The sequence below is a fragment of the Marmota monax genome, unplaced genomic scaffold (assembly GCF_021218885.2).
Source record: "Marmota monax isolate L192 unplaced genomic scaffold, Marmota_monax_Labrador192_F-V1.1 WCK01_AAM20220418_F8-fsc00022, whole genome shotgun sequence".
NCBI classification, from domain to species: Eukaryota; Metazoa; Chordata; class Mammalia; order Rodentia; family Sciuridae; genus Marmota; species Marmota monax.
Genome location: NW_026695215.1, coordinates 27,873,553 through 27,892,042, shown reverse-complemented (window position 1 = coordinate 27,892,042; position 18,490 = coordinate 27,873,553). Strand labels below are relative to the sequence as shown.

Below are 18,490 nucleotides of genomic sequence, written 5' to 3'. Positions count from 1 at the left end.
GGCACATGTTTGCTCACACCTGTCTAATGCCACAGTAGAACAAAGACTTACTAACTGTGATACATTGGCTGTGTTGGGCATGACAGCTACAAGTCTTATAGTCCCAGAAGTCTCCAAGGTCCAGAACAGAGGGGTGCATTGGCTGCAGTCTGCCCAAGTGCAGGTGTACTGTCCACTAATCTGATTGCAGAAGCAGGCTTCAGGTGAGAAGGGAACCACATGGGAACAGTGCCCTGGTGGACCAAAGGTACACCCTGGGGAGAGGAAAGGCTTGGCAGGAGTGGCAGAGGGAAAACCATACCCAGTCTTTTGGAAATATCTTCATCCACTCCACACACGCATTAAAGCCAGCAGTTGCCTGGACACAGAGCACTGCTGTGGAAGCCAGTTCTGCAGTTAGTATATACAGGCCATAGCTATGGTACAAACAGCACTGGCAGTGCCCACTGAGAAAATCATAGGCAGCAGGATCATGGGAATTAATATTATTGTTGCACTGGCAAGGCCAGAATGAGGGATCTTCTCATGGCCAAGGGTAACCAAAGTAATTGGAGGAGCAGCAGTTACAGTGGAGGCCAGGATTGGAGTGTATGTGGATTTCTTTTGGGCCTGTGGGTCACAATTACCTACAATAGTTACATTATAGCCCATCTTCCTGGTTGGGTTGGTCAATTTTTTTTTTGTTGCTGTGAAAAAATACCTGAGGAAAAACAACTTATGGAGGAAGCATTTATTTTAGTTCATGGTTTCAGAGGTTTTTAGTCCAAGGTTGGCTGACTTCATTGCTTTGGGTCTGAGGTGAGGCAGAACATTATGGGACTAAGTTCTACCTTCTACAGTTTCTAACACTTCCCAGTAGTTCATTCAGCTATGAATACATCAGTAAATTAATTAGCTTATAAACTTAAAACCTTCATGATCCAATAACTTCTCCAAAGCACCACCTCTGAACATTGTTACATTGGGGACCAAGCCTTCCACACATGAGCCTTTGGGGGACATTCCAGATCCAAACTACAATACTGGCTTACATTGCCTATAAGTGCCCCTATTTGTCCTCTTTTTGCAAAAAAAGGAACTCTGTAAATATAGGTGTCCAGACTGCAGCTCAGCATATGTGTAGATTTGAATATGAGGTGTCCCCACAAAAAATTAATATTAGACAATGCAGGAATGTTTGGAGGTGAAATGGACAGATCATGAGAGCTGTAACCAAATCAGTAGATTAATCCATCTGATGGATTAGTAATTTGAATAGATTATTAGGTGGTAACTGTGGGAGGTAGGGCATGACTAGAGGAAGTAGGTTACTGGAGGTGTGCTTTTGAGCATTCTATATCTTGTCCCTGGATCATGGTGCTCTTTTTGCTTGCTGGCTGCCATAAGCTGACAGTTTTATTATATCATCACCTTCTGCCATAATGTTCTGCCACACCTCAGGATCAGAATAATGGAGTCAGCTGACCATGGACAAAACCTCTGAAATCAAACTAAAGTTCTCACCCTTTAAGTTGTTCTTGTCCAATATTTTGATCAAAGTGATGAAAAGTTAACATAGGTAGAACAGACAAAGATTTGTCATGTGGACCTGATCAGATTGTGAACAAGTGACTAGCATTGTGGGTTTGCCACTGCCAACCATGCCTCATCTGCATGGCCAGGTACCCAAAGGCAAAGGACATGCCCACTTGTGCTATACACATAGCAGGAACTCCTTAATAGAGGTCATAGCCAGGGTACCCAAGACAAGAGGCAGGGCCAGTACTGCTGGCCCAAGCCCAGGGTAGGGTTTCCATAGTAGTCATCCAAACACCTGGGGACAGTAGCACAAAACACACACACACACACACACACACACACACACATCATAATTTCTTCCCAACATATCCAATGGGAGTGTTCATCTTTCACAGGGCTGATCATTGGTTGATAGCCCCATGCCAGACCTGGCCGACACCTGTAAGTGGGTGGCACAGCTCAACATGCTCATTGTAGGCATAAAGATGGCAGTATGGGAAGCCCCATCAATGGGTGAGACAGTGGTCACGACAATGACAAGCAAGTCCTAGTGGCATATGATATGCATTGCCCACTCAGAGTTATGGATGGCACTGATAGCACTCTCAGCATGGTAGTGGTATTCTGTGGGGAGTGAGAGAGCAATAAACTCATTCAGCAGAAGTAATGTTTGGCTCTTTGGTGAAGGCTCTTTGGTGGACAGGGTCACAGCACGGGATAGCTGCAGCAGGGCCGCACTGTCTGGAAACCAGAATCATAGGGAATGTCAAGTGTTTTGTTTATGATACTCATGATATGGATAACAGAGCATACATCAATCAATAATAAAAATATGTATTACCTGAGATTGCAGGAAAATTCCCAGAATGAGACTAAGGATACAATTAAGACATGTCCCAAAATGTGCTTCAATATCTCTCAGGATACAAATAATAGTGTTATTCCTCAAGTCTAAGCAAGAAGAAATGTTTATCCCATGGTTAATAATTTTCATTAAACCACCACCTGCCCCCGTTCTAAAGCCACAACCTGTGCAACATACATTCTCCCCACCAACAGACCCTCCTTTGTCTTACACAGGAATTTATGATGAAAATAGGAAACACATAGTTAATATTAATGGCAAATGGGTTGAGGTGCAGAGCTTGCCCTTTAGTCAAAGAATATAAAGACATAAGAATTGGTGTACTTTGGGGCTGGGGTTGTGGCTCAGCAGTAGAGCTCTCGCCTCACATGCACGAGGTCCTGGGTTCAATTCTCAGTACCACATAAAAATAAATAAGCGAAATAAAGATATTGTGTCCAACTATAACTAAAAAATAAATATTAAAAAAATAATTGGTATACTTTGACTAAGGATCAAAGAAACTCTTTAAGAAAGCAGTTAATAGGTCATATGAAAAAAGGAAATTACCTTGGAAATTAAAAATAAAATAATGTAAAATTAACATAAATATATTTTAGAGGCACTTCAGAGTAATAGTCTTTTAAGTAATAGACTTTCACTATTTTAAGTGTGCTTTATTGGAATTTTAGTTTAGAAGTAAGAAAGCTTACCAACAATCCTAGGTATGCTTTAAAGTTAAAGATTAATGATATAATTATAGGTATGCTTTAAAGTTAAAAGTTAATAATAGGTCAGGAGACATGTAGTTTAGTTTTGTAGTGTAGCACCTAGTGATTGAGGTAAAAATGTAAAAGCTTAATCATGATTGGCAAAGGTTACAGGAAAATATTTTAAACAATGTACTCAATATCTTAGGTAATCAATATACGTCAGAAAAGATTGTAACTCTTGAAAATTATGTAAATCAAAGAAGTTTCGGGATTTGAGGCTATCCATTAACTACCTGAAAAAACACCTGCAAAAAAGGTATAAAAATAAAGGCGCAGCAGATCCTTCTGGAGTCTGCTTGTAACTTGCAACCTGTCATCCCATCTCTTCTTCTTTCGCCAATGCTACTCATCCTTCAGGACCCCTGGATCCCTGCTGGGGCTGGACCCTGGAAGCTCTTGACCCCACTTTGGTCCAAAAGCTCATCACTGCTCCCAGTAGGCCCAAAGCTCACGTATTCCAGGTATGCAGTGGTCAAAGATATAACCAATGATGTGGAGACAGCAGGGACATTGCCCACCCAGCAAGTCATGCTTGGTGTTCAGAGAACCCTTCAGGTGGTACTCATATACTGGCAAGAAGGGCAAGATCAGATGAACCTCATGGTGCTTCTCCAACCCCTGCCATGCAGCCTGCCTGGTGGAACTTCAGATAGCCCCAGGATTCATAGACCTCAATCCAGACAACTCTTTACACATGGCAGGTGCACAACCTAGCAGGAAGGTGGAAGGCAACAGGTAGGGGAAAGTAAGCCCAGTCCCTGTATGGCCAGGGGCAGTCCCTTGGTCTTGTGTAGGTGGGTTAGGGTAGGCCAGAGGGCACACTGAGACAAACAGAGTGTCAGTATCCTCAACATTCTGGCCCAGTCCTCTCCCACACTGTCTTGGGAATTATATAGACTCTGTCCAAAACACTGAACCTTCAATCACACTGACAACCCCCACCTAGATTTCCTAATCTTCCTAAATTTCCTAACCTTCAACCTCTTCTTCCAGATAGTTCTCTCTGAACACTAACTCTCTCCTCAGCTCCAATATCTGAGCCTTGATTTCTTCTTGCCTCTGATTCTCTGAGACACTAGTAGGCAGCCAGGGGTCAGCTGGCTAAAGGCCCTGCCTGGTCAAGCTCCAACTCAGCTGTGTGCCTGGTAACACAGAAGTATCCCAAATGGAGCTTATGGTAGTGGTGGCCAAGGACATAGGTGTGACATAGACAGAGACCCTTCCCTGCAGAACACCTAAATAAGCACAGCAGCAGAAAGTGGGCAAGAACTCTGGACTTTCGCTCCTTCACCCCAACTCTCAGGTGCTGTCTTACACCTATTGTTGTAGAAGTCCCCAAAGTCACAGTCACAGGTCTGGCAACCTGAGCCACTGCTCAGACACCATAACTCGGACTCTAGGAGAGAGCAGTCAGGTGGAGCAAGGGCAGGAAATCCACATAGGAATAGGAAGGTTAGGGACCTCTGGAGTCATATACTGGGACTGCTTGGAGGGACAAGAAGTGATACAAAGCTTGAATGCTCCTTTGTCTGTGGCTGAGAGGGAGAGGGGAGGCCCTGGTGAATTCCTGTTAGGCTTCTCAGAAGTAGATAAGAAGGAGATAGAGAAAAAGTGAGAGGGATTGGGGTGGGGTAATGAATATAGGATTACAGCCAGAGTTAAATCTATACAAATGGTTTATAAAATTCAATGCAAGAAGTGCTGGGTGTGGTGGTGCATGCCTATAATCCCAGCTACTTATATCCTTGGGTTCAATCCCTACTATCATGGAGTTGGGGGAGAAAGGGATGGAGTTATTCTTTTGGGCTGTCTTCCTCTGTGAAACACCTTTAAATCCAGTGTAGAATACTGTTGTAACATGTTATAACATATTTTAGTCACTTTCTTTTATTCCTAAAGCTCACACCTGAGGGCATATTCTAGTTCAGGTAGCTATGGTGGGACTGACCAAGTCAGTAAATGGCACCCACTATGTGCAAGGCTCAGTCTACAACTTATAGTCACTATTTCTTTTTTCTTTTCTTTCTTCCCCTCTCCACCTCCCTTTTTTGTACTGGGGATTAAACCCAGGGGTGCTTTACTACTGAATACATTCTCAGTCCATATTATTTTTTATTTTGAGACAGGGTCTCATTAAGCTGACAATGCTGGCCTCAAACTTGCAATCCTCCTGCCACAGCTTCCTGAGTCGTCAAGATTATAGGCATACACCACCACACTCAGCTACAGTCAGTATTTCTATAGCCTTATACTTGTTAAACTCCTAGAAACTTGGCACCCAAGTCAAGTTCAAATTAAAGGTGGGTCAAGGTTTGCCAGACAACTGCTCCAGTGCCATCCAGAGACAGTGTTTGCAGTGACCTGTACCGTTACAAGGATGATAGGAATGAGTGCCAGGGGCCTGGCTCTGAGATTTGCACCTGCAGGTTAAGGCAGAGGGCACTTGGATTTCTGATAGGACTGTCACGGGGTAAATGGGACATGTGTTATCAGGTAAATGTTTGAGGGAAGATCTAAGAGGACATGGGGTTGGGGGACTACCCTAAGGGTTGCTCATGCTAGCAGCCCTTAGGCTCAGTGGAACTCATACCATAAGGACCAGGTTGTCAGAAGTCACAGCACTGCCCCCAGACATGGTTTCACAAACCCCCTTCCAGGCCACGCACAGGGTCACAGTTACAGGCTGGATCAGTGGTCAGAGGTTAAGGAAGCAATTAGGTCAGAAGTCACCATGCAGCAGAAGAATCAGGATTAGAGTTGGAACTGGAGGTTGGAGGACCCATGTCTATAGGATCAAGGGGAACAAGAATCCTCTGTAGGCTTACAAGTGGAAGAAGGCCTAGCCTGTGCTGACATAAATTGCACACTCCTCCATTCACATTGCCAGATGACAGAAACGCAGCCATGTCAAAGTGACAACTGTAGGCATGTCCATGCCACTCAATTTCTGGGGCAGAACCTGAGAGGTAGATATAGGGTGGGCTGACCCTTGGCAGGTTTGGCCAGCAGGGTAGGACACGGCACCTACCCCGGCACCTACCCGGGCAGACATGGAGGTGCCTAGACTTGTTGCATGATATGAGTGGTCCTGTTGCAAGTCCTGGTGGCACTCAGTGAACACCAGCTATATGGTGATGATAGATGCAAAACTGTACCCATTCCACTACAAGATGTCCCTTCCATGGTCCTTACCATTCCTTCCACATTGGCTGGGGCCCCATGTGCAGATGTGCACTTAGAGGTATGATCAACTGCTTCTGATCTTGAACTCATAGAGGACATAGTAATAGAAGGGGTGTCCGTTGAGGTCCCCCAGTGTATGCAGTTTGAGGGAAGTTCACATGGAGGATAGTCATATGCTGGAGACACAGAAGGTCAGACTTCAGGTGTCTCACATATCTATGGCTGGGATGGAGGGGAAAGAATGGCAGGCAGTCTCTTATCTCTACATTCTTGCAGTTACCTCCTCAAGCACCCATGCTATGGGATTCCCTATCCATGATCCCCTGAGTGTACCATCCTGGGATAATCATGTTTAATTCCACCAATGCACTTAGAGTTCCCTTTTTCCAGTTCTGATGTTGCTTCTGTACATCCCACTACTTCCTACTACCTCATTCTGACATCTCCAGGTATCTTAAAACTACTTCCCCAAATGCAGTAAAGGATTCCACTTTAAGCCAGTGGTACATGCCTGTAATCCCAGCAGCTCAGGAGGCTGAGGCAGAAGGATCACAAGTTCAAAGATAGCTTCTGCAACTAAGCAAGACACTGTCTCAAAAAAAGAAAAATAATTCAAAAGGGCTGGGGATGCACCTTAGTGTTAAACACCCCTGGGTTCAATCCCTGGTACAAAAAAAAAAAAAAAAATTTTTAAATAATTAATTAAATCTGGGTTGGAGTTATGGCTCACCTAGCATGTGTGAGGCACTAGGTTTGATCCTCAGCACTGCATGAAAATATATAAAAAAATAAAGATATTAAATAATAAATTAAAGGGCTGGGGATGTAGCTCAGTGTTAAGCACCTCTGGGTTCAAAAAAAAAAAAAAAAAAAAAAAAAGGATTTCACTTCTCAGTCCTTCACCCAAACTAGAAATCTGTATATCATCTCATTTAACCACATAAATTATTAGTATGTTTCATTATCTATCAACTGTCTTTCTTGCTTTCATGTTAGCTCCAACAAAAACCTTGTCCATCTGCCACCCATCAAACTGCCTAGAAAATGCCTGACACCACTGTCATGTATTTTATTAAAAAATAAAACCAATTGAAAAAAAAAAAGGAAAGAAAATGTCTGACAGAGGGTGGAGCTTAAAGAACCCTTATTAAATGTACACATGGATGAAGGGATGGGTCTCTGATTCCTCTTTCTGCTCTGCACCTTAAACACAAAGCTGAGGCTTTCTCACGTGTCTTTTCTCTACAGGCCTCTCCTCTTTCCTCTGCAGCTTGCAGATCCAATGTGAGGGCCCAGGATAAGCAGCAAGTAATAGCTGAAATTAAAGTGGGGAGGGAATACCTAGTACATGTAAAGAAGTCTTGTTTAGAATCTGTCCTTCTCTGGCATCCTCCTGGACTGACTCTGCTGGTTATGATTATATAGCTTTCTAGTCCTTTAACAAAAGACTTATTTACAAGAAAGAGTTCATATCCAGAGATTCCTTGATGCCACCTAGAGGCAACTGCAGGGACAAGAGGGACTGACAGGCAAGGATCATGAATCTAGGAGGGCAATGACAGGAGGACCACAACAGGGGAGAGTTATGAGGAGCAGTCATAGAACAGAGATGAGGACAACAATGGGGACAGTAACAAAGGACTACAATAGAGCTCCAAAAAAGGTCCAGTGATGGTTCAGAGATAGGAGATAAATGGAGATGGCTCCCCTTTGCAGTCCCTGTGCTCTAGGGAAACAATAATGGGAAGCCAACACAGGGACCACAATAAAGGACCCTGATGGGGCACAGCTAAGGAAACTGCCCTGCTCTGTCAGTGCAAACCCCCAAGCAGAACCTTACTTCCCTACAGTGTCTGGCTTTGTCCTGACATTCCAACGCACAGGATTACTTGTGTCCTCCACTAGAATGGCAGGGTCTAGAACTTTAAAAATGATCTAAGAGGAGGAAACAGGCTTTGCCTCTAGTTTCACCCAGACCCCTTCCCTTCCTCTCTAGGGTTGAACTTGCCCTGAGTGGAAAGCTCAATGTTCAAGGAATGCTGGTCATAGACAAGGTCACTGACCTTTTGGACAGGGACAGAAGAGAATCCCAGGAAAAAAGTATAAACAATTATTGGCAAAGCCTTGGTACATGTGCTAGGAGTGGGCATGGTCCACTCAAAGAGCAGAGCTGCTGGGTAGAATGTCTACAGACAGGAAGGGGGCCTTGGGTCACCAGGGATACGCATCCTTGGTGACCATCAAGTAGGGAGGCATAGGATCAGCACTTGCTGGGCAAGTCTTCAGGCTGGGGCACTTTTCATGATAATAAAAGGGGTAGAGATATCCTTTAGGTCCAGATGAATGGTGGCAATTTCAACATAGTCAACCTTTGATCTAATCCACAATCAGGCCTTGACCCTAGACTCCCACCTAGGGCCACGCCAGCACCCTTACCACTCTGCCTGCCACCAGGTCTTGTTGCTTCCACAGCCATTCTGGGAAATCACATTCTCCATGTCATGACCTCCCTGGTCTCGAAAGTCATAAAAGCAGCAATTCTTGAGTTGTCAGGGAGGGCCCAAGGAGACTTGACTAGGCAGGAGGTGCAGGTCAGCTTCTTATTCCAAAATATCAATAGCACAGGGTGCTCCCTCCTGCCCCCAGCAATGACCCAGACCCCCATAGGACTCTAACCTACCCAGGACACCCCAAAGAAACTGCCCCCACAACTCAAAGACAGCAGTCTCCAGGGCTCTCACTCTCTTACCTACCTGCAGGGTAACAGACAATACAATACCGTTTGGGGCCATGAAGGTCACAGGTGGATGAAGTTTGAGGTTTTGGTTTACCAACAACCAAGTTGCCAGGGGACAGGTAACAACTGTTGCTTGAGCAGCCAAGTGAGTACACCTGGCACCCTCTGGCCAACTGATCTAGGAGCTGGGACTGGGAGGTGTAGTTTTTTTTTTTTTTTTTTTTTTATGGTACTGGGGATTGAACTCAGGGAACAGTCAACCACTGAGCCACATCCCCAGCCCTATTTTGTATTTTATTTAGAGACAGGGTCTCAGTGAGTTGCTTAGTGCCTCACTATTGCTAAGGCTGGCTTTGAACCTGCGATCCTCCTGTCTCAGCCTCCTGAGCTGCTGGGATTACAGGCATGCGCCACCCCACCCGGCTGTGGGGTAGAGTCTTAAGTAGAAATCTGAAATACCCCTACTTCACCCCATCCCACCAGGAGGCCAGATCCCTCCTCCCCCTCTGCTTGGCCCTCTTGCAAACAACCAACCCTCACCCACTGGTGGCAGCAATAGAAATGGAAGGAGACCCAACTCTACCAGGAGTCATAAATGCTGGGACCTGGAATCAGGCCTGAGGGAAAATACAGAGTGGGTCCCAAAATACAGCCCTTGAAGAGGCAGTGTGGCCCTTAGGTCTTTCCCATTCTCACAATGAAAGCAGAACCCAGAGGGTAAGTAGCATGCAGGATTGAAGGGTTACAGCACAGATGGTTGCAAAGATGTCCTCAGAGTTTGGGGAACCAAGGGAGGACAATACACTCAGGGGAAGGACGTTAATGGTTAATTACTTAGCAGTACCCAGGGGCAGAAGAAAGGGGGCGGGGAACATCTAGAGCTTCTCCACAGGCCCACCACTCAGGGCAACTAGCAATAGTAGGGCTCAGACAAACCCAGAGACAGAGAGGATCTGATTCTCATCCAAACAAAGCTCTCCCCTCCATCCCTGAAATGCTGTCCCCAGGAGCCTTTGGGCAATGTGTCTCCCTCCCTATGTGCTCAGTCACTGCTATATAGCCTGGGCAACCAGTGATGAACCACAGATGGATAGGGCAGCTGGTTGCATTCAAGGCCCAGTCCTCCCTCCAAAGCAGAATGTGCCAATAACACCTGAAATACACAGGTCTGTGATGGGGGGCATGGTGAAACTACCTGGGAGTAAATAAAACACTTGAAAAGCACTGCTGATGAAGCAGAGATGGAAACTCAGATACCCTACACAACTAAAAAAATTCTTTGGTCAGTGAAGGCAGGCTCTATAGTCCTAATTGAATGCCCAGTCCTTTACCACCAACTGGAGAAACAAGCTAGTACATTCTCAGCAGAGGCACTTCAACCCCTTTAAGCTTGGCCCCATTCCAGACAAAGCCAGGGTATCTTTTGTCCCCAGTAGCAGTACCACAAAGTCTCCCTTCCCTGGCCTAAAATACTGCTAGCTGCAAGGTTCCCCACTGAGCTGCCCAGTCCTACTATACGGGGTCTGACTGGATAAAAAATAGGGCAGCCTCAAGGTGAAGTATTCTACCTCACAGTGGCTTTGCCCCTACCCTCGTGAGATGTCTCTCACATACCCACAGAAGCCAGTATCCAAATTCCCACTAGTCTTTCCAGAGGGGCCTATGCTTCCCCTTTCTGCCTTCCTACCCCATCACTCAAACTGACTGGGACAACTTTTCCTATATGCTTAAGCTGGCTTGCCAGCAGCCACACACACAATAAAAGACCATGGAGGGTGGGCAGGGAGACTGGAAGGTGGAAAGGTATAAAACATGATAGATGGAACAGTGGACATACAACTTGAAGAACAAGTCACAGTGCATTACGCCATAAGAACACCCCTCCCACTACCCACCCCACCACAAATCCTCCAGTTTCTGAAAGGAGACTGGTAGCCGCAGGGGCCCTGGAGAGGTACCCAGAATCCTCAAAGTTGCAGAGTCCACAGGCATGGCACACTGTGCCACTGGCCACACACACAGTTGGGCTATTTTCTCAAATATTGCTGTATGAAGGAATCAGGCTGTTGAGTATGGCAGCAATGGCTGGAGCCATATTATAGGAGACAGGTTCACACGGAGTATCTGTTGGGCCCGCTGTCGAACCTCATCATCTGAGGACTGCCTGTCTACCTTTATGGCCCGGAACTTTAGGAGCTTTGCTGTTGCTGACCCCAGCCATGACTTAGGAGATCGGGGCCCCAGCCGTGTTCTCTTCTTAGGATGAAGGTCCTTTGCTTCCTCAGCCCTTTTCCTCTTCTGCCCCACAGTCTCAGAGTAGGTTTTCTGGCCCTTCCTTGCAGTTCTGGCCTGAGCAGATCCCTTTGGCCTGTCCCTGCCCTTGGGCTGGGTCTGAGCTGCTTTGGCCTTGACTGCCTTGGCCTTGGCCTGGACTGCCTTGTCCTTGACTGCCTTGGCCTGGACTGCCTTGTCCTTGACTGCCTTGGCCTTGACTGCCTTAGCCTTGTCCTTGACTGCCTTGGCCTGCACTGCCTTGGCCTTGGCCTGCACTGCCTTGGCCTTGGCCTGGACTGCCTTGGCCTTAGCCTTGACTTGTGCTGCATCAGCTTTGGCTGCCTTGGCATGGGCATAGGCAGCTTTGGACACTGTTTGAGCTGCCTTGGCCTGGTCTGATTTAGTGCTCAGGGCAGAGCCCCCTTTCATTTGCAGATCACTGAGGGAACCAGTGGTTCTGTAAGTCTTGCTCTGGAGCCCAGTGCCTCGTTGGGGTCCAGCCCCAGGGCCTTTGCGAGTCAGACACTTGGGGCCCTTGTTTGTTTTTCTGGGAGCCTTGGGCTGGGGGTTCCCTGGACCCTTCCCTGAACCTTTCCGCAATTTCAGGGGAGAGTCTGCAAGTGAAAGTCTTAGTGACTGTGCTTTGTGCTTAGCACCTAAGCAAGGCATGGGAGTCTTGAGTGGAACCAGAGCCTCAAGGACAACTGAAAGCCGCATAGCAGGGTAGACACTTGGATAGAGGTGAGCAGGGAAGCCCACTGTTGCACCCTTGGCACGGCTGGCACTTGACTGCTTCAGGGAGCTCAGCAGCAGATTGGTGGTAGCATGTTTGGTGAGGGTTGGTGTGGACCCTTTGGCCAGCCTGCCAGACAGTGGCATGGGAAGCAATGTGGCCCTGCCTGAGGGCAGCTGAATGGCAGTTCGGGGAGCACTGGCTGGAGGTGATGTGGCAGCTGGGATCGGGGCACGAGCTTGTAGTTTCGTCTGGCTTGGAGGGTTGGCTGTACATGAACTATACCCATAGACATCACCACTGCGCAGAATGGTAGGTTGGAAGCCATCATCTCGCAGACCCTGTAGAAAGGCCACAAGCTGGGCCTCTGTGGCACTGAGATCCTGGCTCATGGGGTTAAAGACAAGCAGCGCCTCTTCCAGGGCCTTCTTTCCTGCTGTGGAGATGCGAGACCAGGAGTGCACAGCTTTTTCCTCCACATGCTGCACCACCACACTCATGGCATTAGGCACTGCAGATCTGCCTAGGTATCCGTAAATCAGCACTTGGCACCTCCAAGGCAAGAAGAAAAGAGTCAATAAGAATGGCACCAAGATATGGAGCCAAAGCAAGTAGACAGGTCTATCAGCGACCCCATTCTCTATGTCACTGAGGGAACTAGCCACAGTGAGTCATTTCCTGGGGTAAAACCCTAGTCTGATGACCCTCAACCATTTTGAAGTGGGTATTGATTAGCCAGTTTTCAGTAGCTCAGAAGAACCCAACCTGCTGCTGGGCTCCTGGAAAACTTTAAATCTAGTTCATTTTAATTAATTTCTACATTTTCTTTTCCTTCTTTTGAGACAGAATCTTGCTATGTTGTCCCAGCTGGTCCTAAACTTACAGGCTTAAATGATCCTCTCACCTAAGCCTCCCTAGTTGCTGGAACTATAGGTGTGCAGCCATCTAAGGCTTAAAATTTTTCTTTTTTTTTTTTGTGGTTCTGGGGATCAAACTTGGGTCTCTGCTCATGCTGGGCAAGTGCTCTACTACCGAGATAGTGTTCTACCACTACATCCCCAGTCCTTATTAAATCTATATTTTCCTGATGCCAAAAACCTAATTAGATAGCCCTGGGAGCACAAGCCAACATCTCTGTCTTCAATGAGCCTGGTCCAGAAGGTAAGTCACAGGCACCATTAATGCTCTTAGGAGCATATGGTGTAACCAAGCTTAACTTGCCAATAAGTCAGGAAAGAACTCCTGCAAGAGGCAACATCTACCTAGGATGAGTAATGAATAGAAAAGTACCAGGTAGAGGGGCTGGGGATGTGGCTCAAGCGGTAGCGCGCTCGCCTGGCATGCGTGCGGCCCAGGTTCGATCCTCAGCACCACATACAAACAAAGATGTTGTGTCCGCCGAGAACTAAAAAATAAATATTAAAAAAAAAATTCTCTCCTCTCTCTTTTAAAAAAAAAAAAAAGAAAAGAAAAGTACCAGGTAGAAATGAAGATTATACACTGGCTCTGAACTGTGAAAGAGTAAGGCACATCTGATGGGGAGTCTGGGGCCAGGCTGAGTTTAGCTGGGAAAACAGGTCAAGGGTAGGACTGTTTTCCCAGCTCTGAAGTTTTGCCAAAGGGCCCGCACTTACACCCAATGTCCACACTCATCTATGTGCCTCCAGCTGCTGGTGTTCAGTGCTGGTTGGGTGGGGGTGGGGGGTGTCCCTGCCCAGAAGTTCTGCTTTCAGAGGCTACTTGATAGTCCAAATCCTTGCTTTAGAGTCATGGAGACCAACCCCAGGCAAAGACAGAGACTCACTAAAAAGCTGATGAGTAACAGGTACAGATGAAATCTCTAGGCAACCAGGCAGCTTGGGGATCAGGCAGCCAGACCAAAAGCCCAAGGTTTGAAGACAGTGGAAGAAAAAGGCTCTGAATAGGATGGCGAGTCACAAGAACAGCAAAGGCCTGAGACCTCCAACCTCAGAGCTTAGAGGGCAACAGACAGCAGAACATCCCAGAGTTGTCTGGGAACACCCAAGTTGTCCCAGGCTTCTCTGAAGCTGTGTACGTCAGTCATGACTATTATCTAGTACCCAACCCAGTGTTTCAGGGTTCCCATAGGCAAGTGGCAGCTCCCCAGCTGCACTGGAGCATTAAAAGATCAGCTGGGTTCAGGCAGGTCCCTGGGGCCTTGAGGACTGGCTGTACAGATTGTTCCCACCGCTCTAATGGAGCAGATGAAGTCTTCAGAATCCCCTGGAGGAAGTGCCCTAGGGCTCTTTGTTTGGAAACATTCTTGGATCCTCAGGTGTCTGAGGCACTTCCCCTCCCCAGAGGCCGCTCTACAAGCACAATCCTTGCACATGACTTTTAGTTCTTTTATTTATTTATTTGAGGGGATGTAGTTCCCAGGGCAGTGAACTGTATAAAAGAGAGAGGCCTATTCCCACCTGCAACCCCCGGCGCTGATACTAGGATGACCCCGGGGCTCTTCGCCTAGGTCAGTGGGAACCCATGGTAAGGGTCTTCTCGGCTTTCAAGAGGCTTCGCAAACAGGATGCAGCCGGGCCCCGAACTTGCCTTCAAAAGTGCTTCTGGGCCAGCAGGGGAGGTTCACCAAAGATGGGGTCGGGTGAGGCGCCAGACAAGTGGAATGGTGTCAAGGGGCATATCGGGACCCTTTGGCTAGGAATCCGAGTCCCAGGAGCCCAAAAGGAGAAGGCGGGGCAGGGGTCACAGCGGCAATGAAATATGTAGGATGGGCCGTCCTAGCTCGACCCGGACCGTGCAGCCCCAGGGTGGGGTTGCTGAATGGGGGAGGGGTGGGGGCCTGGGCCAAACCAGCGGAGAACGCGGGTCCGGGAAGCGTCAGCCGCCCGGGCCCTCCGCCCTGCCGCCTCGCGGGCCGCCACTCCGCGGCGCGGCTAGGCCCGCGGCTCCAACCTACCGGCGCCGCCGCGGGGACCCAGGATGCGCCTCTGCGCCGCCTCCGATGCTCCAACATGGCCGCCCGCTGCGCGCCGGAAGTGTGCCGCGCTTCCGCTTCCGGGCCCGGGCCCGCCCTAGTGACCCTTGACCCCCGAGACCCCATTTCCCCCCAAAGTCTGGGGGCGAGGCAGATTGGGTACCCGGGAGGACTGCCTGGAGGTGGTGGCCGCGAAGACCGCCACAAACCCGTCTGGTACAATTCAGGAATCTGAGTATCAAAGGCACTCTCGAGCGCAGCCCCAGGCAAGACTACTGAGTCCAGGTAGGGCTGGATTAGGGGGCCATCTGACATCCTAAGAGGCCTTGGTAATGCAGTGACATCTGGGAATGGTTCCTGGCAAGGTCCAGGCCATTTTCCATACTCTGGTCCTCCTGTAGAAATTGACAAAGCCCACTTCTGTCCCAGGCATCTGACCAGAGGATGAAAGGAGTATTCCCTAATAGGAAGTGTCTCAGGGTAGCCCCTATGTTATGCAGCAAAGGTATCTCCTCTGAGGAGAAAAGGCCCTCCTGTCTTCCTGAAAATGGAGCCCACTATACATCAATGAAAGAGTGGTATACCCATGTGATCATAAGTGCTATATGGAAGTCCAAAGATATCCATGTCTAGTCTTTAAACCACAGTATACCGATGTAGGCCTGAGTATACTTACCTAGGCATATGTGCATTAATGTTATGGAGAGGCCCTGGTCCAGCCTCAGCTCATCAATGGCGCAAAAGTTCCACCTCCAATCTTAACACTGCCCAGATCCCCTATCCTTTTGCCTAGGAGAGTGGGACATCAGTCTTTCCATCTGCTATAGCCATCAGAGTGATGGTGATCCACTAACCTTGCAGCACCAAATTAGAGAACTCAGGTCAAAATTATCCCTAGGGGTCTGTGCCTTCAGATGAGGGGTCAGAATGGTCTGCACAAAGTTTGACCAAAAGCTCCATTTGTCAGGATCTCCTGAATCCAGATTGGGAGCCATCATGGGAGTCCTGGTTTCATGGGTGTGACAGTAGGGGCATATGAATTTGGTCAGAGCCTGACACAGAAGGCAGAAATATGGCCACAATTCTTGTACCCTAATCTTTGTAATGGTGCCATATTTGGTAGTTGGGGGAAGGTAGAAGTCTATTAGCAATCACAAGAGGATGGCTAGAAGTTTCTTTTAGGGTCTGGGTACTTGTCCTTTTCCCTTCCCATATGACCTCAGAATCCTCTGGCTGCTTTCTATTTCCTTGTCTTTAGAAGGATTCAGACACTCCTAAATATAAGCACCCACTCCACTCAGCAATGCCCTAGGCCTCACCTGGTGCCCTTAGCTTCCCAGGGTCTCCACACTGATACATAGTCCAGATGTCCAGCAAGAATTGCAAAATCTCCTGCTCCTCTGGGATTAGTGTTTTTAGGCCCTAGAAAGGAAGTGTGGGGTCCCACCGGCCAGGGTCTCATGGGCTACCAACTTGGCATTTCCAATCTCTAACTAGCCTTATCTATGGCCTATATATGGTTGAGAGGATTGGTTTTTTATTCTTGGGCCAATACAATCTTACCGTCTACTTTAGTTGTCTTCCCAAACCAGCAGTTTTGTTCCCCTGTATTTGGCTGGGCCATGGTTATGCAAACAGAAACCATTTCCATGAATAGGAAGAGCTTGACCTCCAGGGATGGCACCAGTCCAGGTATATCCTAGAAAGGAGATCTCTCTGTGGTGATGTCCAGTCCATAGCTCAGGGCAAGAGGGGTAGGTCCATCCTTCTCTGTACCTGTTAATTATGGGAACTAGAGAGATGGGGGGGGGTTGGGGGGTAAGTATCATAGGGTACCTAGCTCCCTGAGGGGGTGATGCCCAGAAAGTCCCACATGAAACTCTGTGGGAGCACTCATCAGAGCACAATTTGACTTGACTGAGACTTTGGCGGATGCCAAAGGCATAAATGGAATCAAACAGGTTGAAGTGTAAAGAGTCTACCTTATCCTGGGAAGATGATCCCAGAATCTATCCTGTTTTCCATTTGGTGCCTTGTATCATCTAAGTAGACTCTGGACCCATACCCGCCTGAGTAGAGAGATCTGGTAGAGATTTAGATGTGAGCGAAGGCAGCAGCCTGGTAGAGATTTCCCCAAGAGCCAGAATGTGAGGAAAGCTGGGGTCAGAGCTTGAGCTACTCCCTGGGTAGGGAAAGGAAGAAGAGCCAGCAAAAGATTCTGAGACACAAGACAAGCAAAGCAGCAAGAGGAAGCTGAGGTCACAAGAGATGAAAATATGTCGGCAAAATTTCAGCCAAGACAAACTAATATGGACTCTCTAGTTTTAGCTTTATAATGATTTTTCAAGAACACTTTTGGGGGGCTGAGGTTGTGGCTTAGTGGTAGAGCATTTGCCTTGCATGTGTGAAGCACTGGGTTCAATTCTCAGCACCGCATATAAATAAATGAATAAAATAAAGGTCTATCAACAACTAAAACAATATTTTTTAAAAAAAAGAACACTTTTGGGGAAGAAGTGGCAACGGATTGAAATGGCAAAAAACAAGGCAGGAGAGCCTATGAGGGTAGATGGCTTGAAGAACTTGACTGGAGGGAAAGGATAGACTAGAGGAATTTGGTCCTAGGAGGTATCTAAAGACAGGCAGCTTGTAAGTACCTAACTTCTGAAAAGGAGGGGATAGGGGCTTGGAGAGGGGAAACCCCTGAAGGGTCCTCAGGGCAGTTAGCGCATTCCATGGGGGGAAGTGCATCAAGTGTGGAGCAAGTCAGGGTGAAGTGGGGTAGGAATTCTAGTCAAGGTCTATGCAGTCTATAACTAGCCAAGGCACCACCATTTCTGTACTGGTCTCTGACTTCAACTGCCATCCCCTGAAAAGGCTGAAGGCTCTCTCTGTGGCCATAGGGAAGAGTTTACCCACAATCTGGAAAGGCCAGAAGTCAGGTAGGCCCCTAAATAGTTCTCCACCCATAACTAATGGGGATTTGAGAATGAGAACCTCAGCTCCCACTGCTCTGTAGGCCCATGTTCTACACTATCTTCTAAAATTCCCAGAAGGATCATGTGATGTGGTCCCAGTTGCCCACAGTAGTAACCTGCTTGATGATACCTTCTTTAGTGGCTGCTTTCCCTGTCTTTTTTTTTTTTTTTTAATTTTTTAGTTGTAGATGGACACAATACCTTTACTTTTTATTTTTACTTGGTTCTGGGGATCGAGCCCAGTGCCTCAGGCATGCTAGGCAAGCGCCGTACCACTGAGCCACAACCCCAGCCCATCCCCTGTCTACTTTCTACTCAGGTTGATGCTCTCTGACTTCATCACCCATACTAATGATATGCACTTGTATCTTTGCCTCCAATCTGCTGTGGGGAAAACACAGACACATACTCACACAATCTGTGAAAGAGGGACAAGGAACCCAGTGCGGTGGTGCATATATGTAATCCCAGCAACTGGGGAAGCTGAGGCAGGAGGA

At 47.6% G+C, this 18,490-nt stretch overlaps 2 protein-coding genes across 6 annotated transcripts in view; one reads left to right on the top strand and one right to left on the bottom strand.

Moving 5' to 3' along the window:
- Window positions 1–3,199: 3,199 nt before the first annotated feature.
- On the bottom strand, window positions 3,200–15,128 carry Ccdc71 (coiled-coil domain containing 71). 4 transcript variants are annotated; one of them, XM_046431629.2, is made up of 3 exons: window positions 14,998–15,128; window positions 11,615–12,614; window positions 3,200–11,527 (listed from the first exon to the last, which is right to left on the bottom strand). In XM_046431629.2, exons 2-3 carry the CDS (start codon window positions 12,560–12,562, stop codon window positions 11,114–11,116), a joined length of 1,362 nt encoding a protein of 453 aa, XP_046287585.1. In that variant the 5' UTR covers window positions 12,563–12,614; window positions 14,998–15,128; the 3' UTR covers window positions 3,200–11,113. The 4 variants fall into 4 exon arrangements, with proteins under 4 accessions (XP_046287585.1, XP_058430844.1, XP_058430843.1 ...); XM_058574861.1 differs by adding an exon at window positions 13,353–13,467 and having other exon boundaries at window positions 3,200–12,614; window positions 14,998–15,080; XM_058574860.1 differs by having other exon boundaries at window positions 3,200–12,614.
- Klhdc8b (kelch domain containing 8B) overlaps window positions 14,544–18,490 on the top strand; it is a 13,027-nt gene continuing 9,080 nt past the window's right edge. The window contains exon 1 of one of the 2 annotated variants that reach the window (XM_046431637.2): window positions 14,544–14,567. The gene's annotated coding sequence lies outside the window, so the exon portion shown is untranslated. Of the gene's footprint in view, window positions 14,568–15,147; window positions 15,301–18,490 lie in introns of those variants that run through there. The other variant, XM_046431636.2, reaches the window with a different exon arrangement.

What these genes read in the sequence shown, in the direction of transcription:
- Ccdc71 (XM_058574860.1), bottom strand. Translation starts at nt 12,562, where the DNA reads ATGAGTGTGGTGGTGCAGCATGTGGAGGAAAAAGCTGTGCACTCCTGG.